Source organism: Cydia fagiglandana, chromosome 3 (assembly GCF_963556715.1).
Source record: "Cydia fagiglandana chromosome 3, ilCydFagi1.1, whole genome shotgun sequence".
Classification (NCBI taxonomy): Eukaryota; Metazoa; Arthropoda; class Insecta; order Lepidoptera; family Tortricidae; genus Cydia; species Cydia fagiglandana.
In genome coordinates this window covers 8,990,466-9,003,891 of record NC_085934.1, presented here as the reverse complement: position 1 = coordinate 9,003,891, position 13,426 = coordinate 8,990,466, and the positions used below count along the sequence as shown (strand labels likewise).

Below are 13,426 nucleotides of genomic sequence, written 5' to 3'. Positions count from 1 at the left end.
AATTTATTTATATTTTATTATGTAACTTTAATGTTTATAATATAATCATAGAAATAATATTTATATATTAAATCACAGATATTTTTAGCATATTTACGCCATTGAATAGATTTTTCTAGAACAATTACCTTAGAAAAATATACTTAGCAATGGTCATTTTTTATTTTTGCCTAAATCAGTTTAGGCATACTTTCTAAGATCGATAACTTGGTAACTTATAACGCATATAACTAATAATTAGAAATACGGCAAATATGAAACCTTAAGTTTAAAACAAATATTTACAGTAGAAGCAAGTACGGGCCAAGGTACAACATATTTTCGGTGTCCGACAATATACAACAAAGCAACTTTTTGGACGAGTAAGCTTCGTAAAAGCACTTCCAATTGAGATGAAGCTGAATTGATGAGCTAATTAACTTAACTTTAGAAAGCTTATTATAATAAGTTTTATCATCTACTAGACGGGCCCGCAGCTCCGCTCGCGTAAATGAAATAAAGAGTGTGTCAACCCTGCCAGGGTTCATAACCATACCTGGGATAACTCGGGGCATCTATACGAAAGTGATGTAGCAAAATATATTATCGACAAAAAAATATAGCGACATTACTTTTAACATCTAAATGTTATTCGACATAAATAAATAAGTATTACTTATTTTTTCCTCATTTTTAAATAAAAAATAAACAAATTAAAACGTGTAGGTATATGTTTATTTCAAAATAGTTTTCATAATATGCAATCAGTATTTTTTCCATATTCGTCAGTATTAATGATTGCCGTCTAGATGAAAATACCCACTTTAAACTGCTAAACCTTTTTATAGTAATCGAGAATGTTCAATGAGCACATTAGGGATTGCAAACCGGATTGATTTTCAATCCAGCCGGATCCGGCCGGACCGGATCCGGTTACGTATAAGGATATTAAAGTTAATTAAATGACATATTTTTCAAGTTTTATGCGTTATATGAGAAATTAAGGGTATGAGCACAGCACATGTATGAATTTAATTATATCGACATCTTTTTTATCGGTATCAAATCCCTAGAACTTGCCCCTAGTTATCCCAGGTATTTTCCTAGTTGTGGTAGAGATTTCTTATTTGTAGCCGTTATTTGGATAACTTAATTCGCAAATTATCTGAAAAAAATGATGTGATTTGATAAAAGGCAAGATTGTATTTTTTCATCTACGTAGTTATTTATTTAAAACTCGTTTCAACATAAAATCATTATTTATTTTTATAAGCCTAACGGCAAAAACGTTCATTAGATTAATTTCCGCCTTAAGACGAATATGGACGACCACCGCCCATAAATCGCCACGTACTTTTGATACAAACGTTACGTACGTTTGTATCAAAAGTACGTGGCGTGAAGTATCCCCATTTCCCTTTCTGAATACTAACATTACTTACTACGGTTAATTATGTGAGTCCTGGCCTCCGACACCAGATCACACCATGTTTCTCTGTCTTGCGATAGCTCTCGCCAGTCGCCATGGCCGAGGATAAGCAGATCTTGAGCAACAACGTTGTTCCAGCGGAACCTATGACGTCGAATTGGGCGTCACCCATTTCGTTGTCCCAAGTACGCTCTCCTCACGGCACGATCCTCTCCCAAACTCTCGAAATGTCCGAGCGAATGTAAGCTTAGCCACTTTTGTATCTCAATATTCCGCCACTATATCGGGACACATCCTTATTTCTATGGCAACAAAGTTATATTACGATATTTAACTGACTGCTGACTGTACATTTGCTTATTTTCACCAGGTCGTTTCGCTCAAAAATATCTGAAATTGCACTTTATCTACCGACATTATAACTTGCTATCAACTTTGTATTTTTGGCCCATCTCGGCAGCCCGTTCTCCGGACGAATGACCATCGGTCCGAGGTAAAACTATGTCCAAGGTACAACAGTTTCCCCTACAGTATGTCGCACCCAGTCGCAATAGGCAGCCAAACGGCTCTAACGATTTCGATGAAATTTGCTATATGGGGGTTTTCGGGGGCGAAAAAACGATTTAATGAATGAATGAACGTTTATTCACAAGAACATACACGGTGTAACATGAGTAAACCGAATAATTTTAACAGCGTATTCCTGATCATATTTAGAGACAAAAATGTCCTTTAAACTTATTTGAAATTCGCCTAGTTTCAAAATATTATTAATTTAAAAAAAAAAAAACAAGTTTTTATTGTTACATAGTGTTAAAGGCCTTTTTGATGGTGATGTTGCTGCTATGGGACGTAGTCTAAATTATCCTTATTGATAGATGTCAAAAAGTGACAAGTAACACTTTGCAAAAAGTAGGTTCTACGAAAAATAAATGTAAAAATCAATTTTAAGCGACAAGTTTACCAATAACATTTATTTTTTATGTACAAATATAGTAATATACCCTATAATGGACGTGGAACCAGTAATGGGACAAAAAAACATAATTCCTCTAAAATAAGTATCTAAAAGTAGTTTATAAACACTGGCAGTATATTATCATAAATAAGAGCCCTAGAGCTATTTCAGTTTGAAGTTTCATTAAATTTGGTTGCTTTTTAAGAAATTGGCGTCAACCCAAAAGTTGTCGGTGTCACTGAAAAAAAATACCACTACGAATTCTTAACAACTTCGCTAAGAGAGGTGAGTTAATTTATTAAATTTCAATTAATTAATACTTGATGAAAACTAGAATGTGTTTTGTTAATTGCATTTACCATGAGATAAGGTATACAACACACTATGTTGTGACTTCACAGATGTAAAAAAAATAGTGGTATTTGGCCCAATCCAATTATAGGAGCTGTAAAACTGCGTACCTCCTATGATGGGACAATTGACAGAATGAGGCTTGCCATGCCATAATTTCATGTTTAAACAATACAGAAGTAAAATATAGTTACGAAATATGTCAATCAGGGGCCCAGTTTTATAAAGTTACAAGTTACAGGTTACAAGAGTACAGGCTACAGGCACCTGTAATGCACTGTGTACGGCTACAGGTGTTTTATAAATACACATAGATAATTACAGTTGTAAAGCACCACGGTCAATCTCGATTACATGTGAAATTTACAGGTGCGAAGGACATCACTATTTAAAAAAAATGTCTGTCATAGAATTCATAGATACTCTGTGCTCTACTAAATGCTGTGTTATTGTTTGCTGTTAAGTATTGGAAAAATGGCCAGAAATGAAGGAGAAATCGAGTGGTTGAGAGCGGTGTTTGATGCCAAGGATATACTTTTCGGGCCGTTTTCAGATTCAGATTAAGTTAGATTTAATGAAATATTTACCTAATAAGTAAATAAGTACTGTTTCACATTACAATGTATCGTTTCGGTAGTGGCTCAAAGATAAGTACGCTGTGTATCGAAAATTATGAATAGTACACTTTACCATAATGTGAATGCACTATACTTAAATAAAGAGACGAATGCTAATAAATCAACGACAAATATCGGCACCAATCCCTTTCCGTTTCCTAGTAGATAAAATAAAACGAATCATCAATAAAATCAATATCAAACATATTGCCACTTCATTTCCTATTTACTATATATTTCAGATACATTAACAAAAACTGATAAGGTCAGTGCATGGAAAAGTATGCTTGCCCTGGCGCAATCTTTGGCGTTAGTGCCTAACAATAATGAGTAAAGTTTAAAATCTCTCATAAAAAGAATAACTTTAATTAAACTTAAGAATTACGAGCAAAAGAGCGAATCAGACACACTACAAGTAGCTGCTGTTGTGCTGTTACAGGACTCAAGACGTATGTCAGTTTTTCTTACAAGTTTACCAATCTACACTTGTAATTTACAATATTTTTATAAAACGCTTGTTCGATTATGAGTTTAAAACTATTAATCTCCCATATTTTCGTCTATGGTTGAGCTACAGGCACTTGTACCTGTAACCTGTAAAATTGTAACACGGTACTTTTATAAAACGCAAATTGTAAAAAACGGAGGAAATGTTGCCAGTAAACGCCTGTAAACTTGTAACTTGTAACTTTATAAAACTGGGCCCAGGAGGTATTTTCGGACTTCGGATAAATTAATATCGTTTTTCCAAACTTTTATTTAACTTGCCCTGTTAGTTAGTGTGGGTCCAATCTTGGTAGCTGAATTTGAGCCACTTTTCGATTTCCGATTCAGTTGAAATTTTGTGTAAGTATGTAATTAAGTATGCAAATCGGATGATAATGCAATATTATGATAACATGGACCTAATCTGATGATGGAGACAGGAGGTGGCCATGGGAACTTTATCGCAATAAACCCTAACTAATTGTGTTTGGGTATATTAGAATTGTCTCGATGGATCTAATACAATAATAATTGGCTGTGGAAAGAAAAATACATTCAGCGATAAAAGCTTATACCAAAAATTTATTTTTTTGCCGTAACTTATTCCCCATTTCAATATTTTATACTGATCTCTATCAGTATATGGCCATTATAATGCCCATTACTGGATCCACGCCCATTACCGGGGGCCCATTACTGGAGCTTTGGTGTCCATGACTGGAGAAAAAAAGCATAGTTTTAATTTGTTAAATATGTGGAAACTAATTGCTGTATCTTTGATACAACACGCCTAAAACATGAAAGACGGATAGGACTTTCATCTTTTAACACGCTAAGCGGTAGACCATTTACATGTATACGGGAAATATCATAAATACTCCAAATTTCCTCTTATATGTCCCATGACTGGTGTTGTTACAAATGTTACAATACATTCAAAAAATTGAAAACACAAAACAAAAAAATTTTTTTTTGGCGAAATTGACCTAAATTTATATTACATTTTTTACTTCTTTTGACCTCAGAAATGCGTGGTTAAAATTATTCGGTTTCCTCATGTTACACCGTGTATAGTATAGTTCGTAGCTTCCTAATAGAGCCCGACGGCTAATCCTATTACCCCGGCTACACACGTAACGATAAAACTGTGCAGTCCGAACTGCGCAGTTTTATCTACCGTCTGTATGACAAATCGTTGTCGATTATCGTAACGATTTGTCATACACACGGGCCTTAGGTATATTACTGGAATCACAACTTGAAATACTTAAAAATTCATTTACTTACGCATAATATAGTTTTAATATTACTTACATGTGATAGGAAATATGTCCTTGCCCTTGGGTGCTTGCAATTTTTGGGCTGTTGCAGTTAATTATCACGCAACGAAGCATTTTTTAATTATTTACGGACTACCGGCTGCAACAACTGGCGCGCGTGGAATGTCAATAGCGACGACCAACCTCGACGCTTGGTCTGGGTTCGGATTCGGACACGCGAAATAGATGCATTTGCATCGTCTAGGGTATATTTAAGTCTGTGGTCGCGTATTGCAAAATAATAATGTGTAAAAGTGTTGAAATCAGTAAAGATATCTCACCTTCGTCGATGACTTCTGTTGGGATTGCATGAGCGTTGGCGGCCCAGGTTTTAGGCCCTTAGTAAATCCATATTGTCCTTCTGATGATAGTTCAGAATGTTTATGCAATTCAGGTTCCTGTTTAGCAGTTATTTGCTCTGAATGTTGCCCCTGTTTCTGAGATTGTTCTAATTCTAAGATCGGTGTTTTGTCGTCTTCGGTTTTCTTAGCACATTTAACGTTAAATATTTTCTGGCCTATAATAATATCTGTCACTTCATCCTGATTTGGTAACATAGTAAAGTCAGTACTAATTTCATCCACCGAATGGTCAGGTTCAAGTACAGGCGCTTTTATCGCAGCCTTTTTAGCTGCATTTTCTATTTCTATTTCTTTGAGTTTCTTAGCGATTAGTTCTCTTTCTTTTTCTTGTTGTTTTCGGATTTTCTCTTTTTCTAATTGTTCCTGCTTTTGCTTAGCAAGCTGTTCTCTCAAAAGTAATGCCATGTCCGGACCTTTCGCTTTTTGGTCAGCAGTTGCTTTTACAGGTTCAGCTTTAGCTTTCCCGTCTTTCGTGTTTCGTGTTTCTTTATCATCTACCATTAATTCGCTTAGTCGCTTAGCTTGTTTTTTTCCTGTACTTAATTCTTTTTGTGTGCTTTCAAATACTTTGTCGGCTTGTTTCGCTATTTTTTCTTTCAGTGCTTCGTCTTTTTCTTGTTGCTTTCTCAATTTTTCTTCTTCTGATTTATCTTTCGCTTGTTTAGCCATTTGTTCTTTCAAAGCTGTCGTTGCTTTAGCATGACTTTGCATTTCGCCCCTTTGCTTACTTTTCTCTTGTCCTTGATCATTTTTTTTCTCTTTTTGGGCTTTTCCGATTATATCTTCGTCTTCACCAGATTTTGCTTGTGGATGTTCTGTTTTCTTATCTATTGTTAGTTTTTCTGTAGTTAATTGTTTATGGGCTTCTTTTGCTTTTTTTTCTTTCAATGCTTCGTCTTTGTCTTGTTGCTTTCTCAATTTTTCTTCTTCTGATTTATCTTTCGCTTGTTTAGCCATTTGTTCCTTCAAAGCTGTCGTTGCTTTAGCATTACTTTGCATTTCGTCCCTTTGCTTACTTTTCTCTTGTCCTTGATCATATTTTTTCTCTTTTTGGGCTTTTCCGATTGTATCTTCGTCTTCACCAGATTTTGCTTGTGGATGTTCTGTTTTCTTATCTATTGTTAGTTTTTCTGTAGTTAATTGATTATCGGCTTCTTTTGCCTTTTTTTCTTTCAATGCTTCGTCTTTGTCTTGTTGCTTTCTCAATTTTTCTTCTTCTGATTTATCTTTCGCTTGTTTAGCCATTTGTTCTTTCAAAGCTGTCGTTGCTTTAGCATGACTTTGCATTTCGCCCCTTTGCTTACTTTTCTCTTGTCCTTGATCAATTTTTTTCTCTTTTGGGCCTTTTCCGATTATATCTTCGTCTTCCCCAGATTTTGCTTCTGGATGTTGTATTTTTTTATCTATTTTTAGTTCTTCTGTAGTTAATTGTTTTTCCACTTTTTTTGCCCTTTTTCCTAATAATGCTAAGACTTTCTCATGTTGGTTTCCCAATTCCTCTCCTTCTTTTGCTTGTTTAGCCACTTCTTTTAAAGCTGTCGTTGCTTTAGCATGACTTTGCATTTCGTCCCTTTGCTTACTTTTCTCTTGTCCTTGATATTTTTTTTTCTCTTTTGGGCCTTTTCCGATTATATCTTCGTCTTCCCCAGATTTTGCTTCTGGATGTTGTATTTTTTTATCTATTTTTAATTCTTCTGTAGTTAATTGTTTTTCGACTTTTTTTGCCCTTTTTCCTAATAGTGCTAAGACTTTCTCATGTTGGTTTCCCAATTCCTCTCCTTCTTTCGCTTGTTTAGCCACTTCTTTTAAAGCTGTCGTTGCTTCAGTATCATGTTGCTTTTCCTGCCTTTTCTTAATTTTCTCTTGTGCATATATTTCTTGTTGTGCTAATTGATCTGACAATTTGCCTATTCTTTCCTCGGATTTAATAACCCCCACTTCCTCATGTTTTTTTCTTTCCTCCTCTAATAGCCTCCCTTCCTCTCGTTGTTCACTTTCTTCCTTTAATAGATTTGTCTTTTCTGCAGTTTTTTGTTCCTTTTTTTCTCCCCGTTTTCTTCTCGTTTCTTCCTTTTTCTTTCTTTCCGTCTCTTTTCGTTCATCAATCATGTCTTGCGTAATTCGAATTAGTTCTGAAGAACTAACATGACCCTTCAATTGATCCGTGGTTACAATTTTGTCACGAGGAAAAGTATAACGAAAGTTACTGACATTTGGTTCACTCATGGTCTTTATAATTGTTTCAAAAGACGTTATTGTCGTAGGAGAACTTTGTAGTTTCCTTTTTCCCCGGGGCGTTGTGTCATCTTTCAGAAAAACATCATGAGGTGGTTTTTTAACGGACCCTTTCTTCATTATGGATTTAAGTTTGAATTCTTTTTCCACCAATGATTGGTGTTTGGTATATTTTTTAGTCAATGGTGTTGGTTTTCTGTATTTTTCAATCTCTAGTTTAGGTCTGATCATTTGTTGCATCACTGTTGTAGTTTTGATATCTTGTTCCATTGTTGGTTGGGCTTTGATATGTTCGTCCATTATTGGTGTAGATGGTTTATCTTTTTCAGTCGGTGATATAACTTTAATGTCGTTTACCTTAATTAGGGTAGGTTCCAAATCTGTTTTAGAAAAATCGTCGAACGATACTGATTTTAATGCCTTCGCCTCGTTTTCTTCCGCTAGACTTTTCTTTTTTTCCCTGTCAAGTTCACTTTCAACTTTGACTCTTAGTTTTTCTTCTTCGGAAAAGTCAAGAAAAGAAAGGACTCTTGTCGGTTTTTCCTCTATATGCTTATGTTGTGGCGTCATAGTGGGAATATATCTGGACAAAGGCGCTTGAGGTTCTAGCTTACCATCTTTGATATTTGTCACAGATTTTTTAAGTGATTGTTGACTTTTAGAAAGCCACGACTTATATAGTTGCCTATACTCTTGTGTTTTACGTTTCTCTTCTAAACTAAACTTTAAAAATTTATTAACGACTTTGTCGCAACAGGGACAGGGAAATAATTCTTTTTGATAGCAGTGGTCGCAGATGCCTGCAACTTCTCGAATTTTAGCGGGCGGAAGATCCGTAAATAAACTTTTTGCACGTTCAATCATTTTTATACACCGCGGGCAACTAATTGTTTTCTTCCCTGTCGCAAAAATACACATAAACATTTATTACTATACTTTATATACCCCATTAAGTCATTAAATTAAATCTATCCTTGGAGGTAGCAAAACTAAACCGCGCAGAACGGAAGAAGAGGACAGGGAGGGCCTACCCCAAGTAAATAGGATAAGGTCTGGGAAGAAGAAGAAGAATCTATGAGGAAGGTACCCAAGAATAATGTATTGGGTAGGTATTTAAGTATTCACTGGCAGCACACTGACATTTTTAAATACAGGGTCATTTTGGGACCGTTAGCCATATTGTGCGAGGTGATTAGGTAGGCCATACTGAACAACTTTTTCTAGGGGACCAACTCCGAAATCACAAAAATTTTTTTCGCCGTGTCATACATTTTGGTAGAGTGGATGTCGACGTTTTCTTTGGGAAGGCCAAATTTTTTTTTATCATTTCGGGCCCTGTATAGTTAGACCAAGATAAATCTGCAACGATTGAAATAGCATATGCTGTGTTAGTGTTATTTAATGGTCATATTAATGTCATAGAAGTTTGACGTTTAAATAATACAGGCACTGCGTGTGCTATCAAAATCATTGCAGACTTTTATTGGTCTAACTATCGTAAACTTACCTGCTTTCGCAGTCAATTCTTCTATTTTCAGGTCAACATCTCGAATGTTTCGAAGAATAAGTACTTCTCCAGTTTCAGTGCCAATTTGTGCTCCCTGCGAACCAATAGTAGTTTGTGTTAAGTACAAGGTATCAAAATGATATATTTCCGCCAATGTATCAAAATGATACATTGAATCCTGAATGAAGCGATGGATTCTACAATAGAATCCCGGGCGTAGTGAGGGATTCTAAAGTAGAATCCTGAGATTCCTGAGCGTAATGAGGGATTCAAGTATTAACGCCCAAGACGAAATAATTTTAATACCGTGTGACACTGCTTTTCACATCACCTATGAGGTTGAAACATATAATACAGTAAAATTATACATTTTGCGTTTGCGTCAAATCCGGTAGTTCTTATTTTTTGCAGGCTTGTTTATGATGTTGGCCCAATGAATAATCCAAGTTTGTGACCTCGAGATCCGAACGCAACTTTCTCAAAAATCGAATAAACCGCATTTTTTTTAGATTTGGGCGATTATAACCCTAAAGTACTAGTTTTGATAGTAACTTCCTAGGGCGTTTTTAAAGTAGACTAAATTTTCTACAATAAGACACTAAAATTGTCTCTGTACATCTAATATTTTCCGAGATAAAGCCTTTCAAAATTTTATAATTTTACATCAGTTCTTAAGCTATAATATAAGGGTTAGGTAGGTAATTTACATGGAATTCATCACCGCCACGTTCTACAAAATATTTATATTCCATAAAAAAATGTATGAGTGCCTATTTTGAAAAAAAAATTTTTTTATTGAAAATAAATATTTTGTACAACGTGGCGATGATGAATTCCATATAAATTACCTACCTAACCCTTATATTATAGCTAAGAACTGATGTAAAATTATAAAATGTTAAAAGGCTTTATCTCGGAAAATATTAGATGTACAGAGACGATTCTTGTGTCTTATTGTAGCCAATTTAGTCTACTTTAAAAACGTCCTAGGAAGTTACTACCAAAAACTAGTACTTTAGGGTTATAATCGCCCAAACTAAAAAAATTGCGGTTTATTCAATTTTTGACAAAGTTGCGTGCGACGCTCGAAGTCACAAACTTGGATTATTCATTGGGCCAACATCATAAACAAGCCTGCAAAAAATCAGAACTACCGGATTGGACGCAAAATAGCCAGGTTACAAAATTCGACAAAGTTACTGGATTCATATTATTTAAGTAAATAAAAATGTGCAAAGAAATGTAAAAACAGTATCTTAGAACAGAAAAGCGTTACTTTGATCCCTCCTAGCAGGGAAGAAAAGTGCCACTTTGATCCCTACTACCAGGGAAGAAAATCAAAAACTAAAGTCGAATCACATTAAATTTGTGATTCGACTTTAATTGTTGAACTTGATATTGTAACTTACAGCATGCATTGTAACTTCTAATATTGTGTTTAACTTACATCCTCCGTTTGTGGCCAATATCGGTAAAGAGCAATACCAGCATCTTTAAATTCTATGATTTTTACGAATTCCGCTTTTCCAAGATTTCCGCAGCAGTCGCACGTTTGTCGTCTGTAGTTTAGATGAATTTCAGGGTTTACATAGTTACTTTGAATACCTATCATATACCTACCTAGGGGTCATCCATTAATTACGTCACACCAATTTCTAGGTTTTTTGACCCCTCCCCCCCCCCTTGTCACACTTGGTCACATTTGGCAAACCCCTCCCCCCCCTAGTGTGACGTCACATTTTTTCTACGAAATCGCCAAATCGAATTAAGTAAGTACCTAAGTATTATTAATATTTTATCAAAATATTTTTGACGATATAAATATTAGTAATTTTATAACCCAAAACTGCTTAAGAAAGAAAATTAAACGATTAAAAACTATTTTCGTTTTAAAAACTTGTTATTTAAATGTACAGCGAACTAAATAATTTAAATAAATTTTCGGTTACTGATGAACTTAAAGTAACGTCACAATATGTCACATTTTCTTGACCCCCTCCCTCCCCCTAAACGTGTGACGTAATTAATGGATGACCCCCTACATTACGAAAGAAAGAAGAAAAAAATACATTTATTGTAAAAAAAATGCGTGAGAGCGCGTGAGAATATGTTTTATGTAGGTACTTACATATCTTTATCGCTCGATTATGCAAGGGTAATACGTAGTTATATCAATTCAGCTCATTGTTTCTAGTTTAGCCAATGATTAATGTAAGAAAGTCTTTCCTTTTAGACAGAATTACACTACTTGACAAATGCCTCGCGAGCCGCGACGCGGGGCGCAAGCGACGTCGAGTGCAGGGCTATAACCGCGAAAATCGAAGTTCGCAAATTGCGGGGATTTTTCTCTGTCACTCTAATTACGCCTTCGTTGGAGTAAAAGAGAAAGATCCCCGCAATTTGCGAATTTCGGTTTTCGCGATAGCCGCTCATAAATTTTGATAGCCCAATACGTGTGATGATCAAGGCCTGTTCACTTCCTAAGAAAGTTATGTCCCCAAATAATTGCGCATGTGTGCGCCTGAAGCTTCTATGTGTGCGTTGGCCTCCGAGAAAAAGTTGCGAGTAATAAAAATAAAAACATTTTTCTACAGCAACATTGCTCCCAACTCTGATTTAAATTATCACGAATTTTATACATAATTAATCATAAAACGGGACTTAAAACGCTTAAAACTTAATTACACGCGATTAAGTTTTATAATGAATATTTTTGCTTCCAACTGTCTTTATCAATGTTCATAAAATATATGGAGGGTAGGTACGTCTACCCACCATAATAAAAAATATATTTGTCAATGACTCTGTCCAACTGCTGTGGTTAAAGTTCATAACGAACATTTTATTTATTAAATCTTTAAATAATAAATACAACGTAGCGGTACAACCACTTAAGACTGTAAGTCTGTACCTACATAGATTACAGCAATGCACATAGAAAATGTGCTAAATGCGGAGCAACGGCTGTTGAAGCAGCCAGAGTGAAATTTATACAGCTTTAGTGGGTTCAGAAGGAACCGAGTCATAACGCATCTGGAAAGCGTATTAATTAACCGTGAAGAAATGCATGAATACAAGTTAGAAATCTGTGTAAAATGCCGTGTGTAAAGTGTAGTGTATCTGTGTGTAAAGTGTAATAGGTAGGTGCCTAATGTTATTTGTATAATACTGAAAACTTTGTGAATGCGCTTTATTAATGTCTATTTTTATTAAGTTGTCAGGGTTTAATTTTCAGTGTATATTTCTATATGTAAAACATAATACAATGTTATAAACATAAATATGCCTTTTCTTTAAATCAATATAGATAATACCACAAACAAGGGGTAATATTTGCATCTTTCATATTTCGTGATATGAAGATAACAAATATGTTTATCAACATATATAATTACTATATACCTATAATACCAATACCGGTTGTTAACTTTAGTTCCATTGGTACACATCGAGGGCGCCAGTAGTATAAACGTATAAACGGTTGGGGACATTTTTTTGTATGCAGTTACCGTTCTTCTCCTAGTGAGTATTATATTTTTATTTGGTGATGATAGGTAATGGTATACAATACAGCACGGCCACGAATCACGAAAGGTCTAAATTTTAGACTCTAAATGCTCAACAATTTTCAGTTAGTTAATATTATATCCGGGACTGTATTTTCAACTCCTTCTGTCATTAATATTAGTTTTAAATTGTTGTTCAATACAATTTTCGTGAGTCGCGACACTAGAGAATTCTATTATCAAGTAGCCGTACTGATAATTCCGCTTCTCGATGCTAGATGTCGACTGCGAAAATAATACTCGTTTTAGTTTAGTATCAAAACTGATGTATGGAATGAGCAGTTGGGTGGCACTCTATCATAGGCGTACCCACGGGTGGGCACTCTATCATAGGCGTACCCACGGGTGGGCACTCTTAAGTAGCTAACACACTACCGCACCGCACCAAGGTCATTGTGGGACGCACCCATAAGTAAAAGGGAGAAAGCGATATCTCTTTCTCCCTCTTACTTATGGGTGCGTCCCACAATAACCTTGGTGCGGTGCGGTAGTGTGTTAGCTACTTTATCACAGTTGCCCCACCCTGGTCTGTGGTCTGAAGCCCCCTCCAGACTATGCGCGTGAATCGCGGGCGAAGCCGCGAACGCGAGTGTGGAGTCGATTTCGCAGGTCTGCGT

At 35.5% G+C, this 13,426-nt stretch overlaps 1 protein-coding gene across 1 annotated transcript in view; it reads right to left on the bottom strand.

The window, feature by feature from the left end:
- Positions 1–13,426, bottom strand: part of LOC134680436 (trichohyalin-like) — a 34,858-nt gene that overhangs the window by 17,448 nt on the left and 3,984 nt on the right. Inside the window, exons 2-4 of the mRNA XM_063539568.1 lie at positions 10,691–10,802; positions 9,244–9,337; positions 5,421–8,635 (exon numbers count right to left, since the gene is read on the bottom strand). Coding sequence (XP_063395638.1) covers positions 5,421–8,635; positions 9,244–9,337; positions 10,691–10,802 — 3,421 coding nt within the window. The remainder of the gene's footprint in view (positions 1–5,420; positions 8,636–9,243; positions 9,338–10,690; positions 10,803–13,426) is intronic.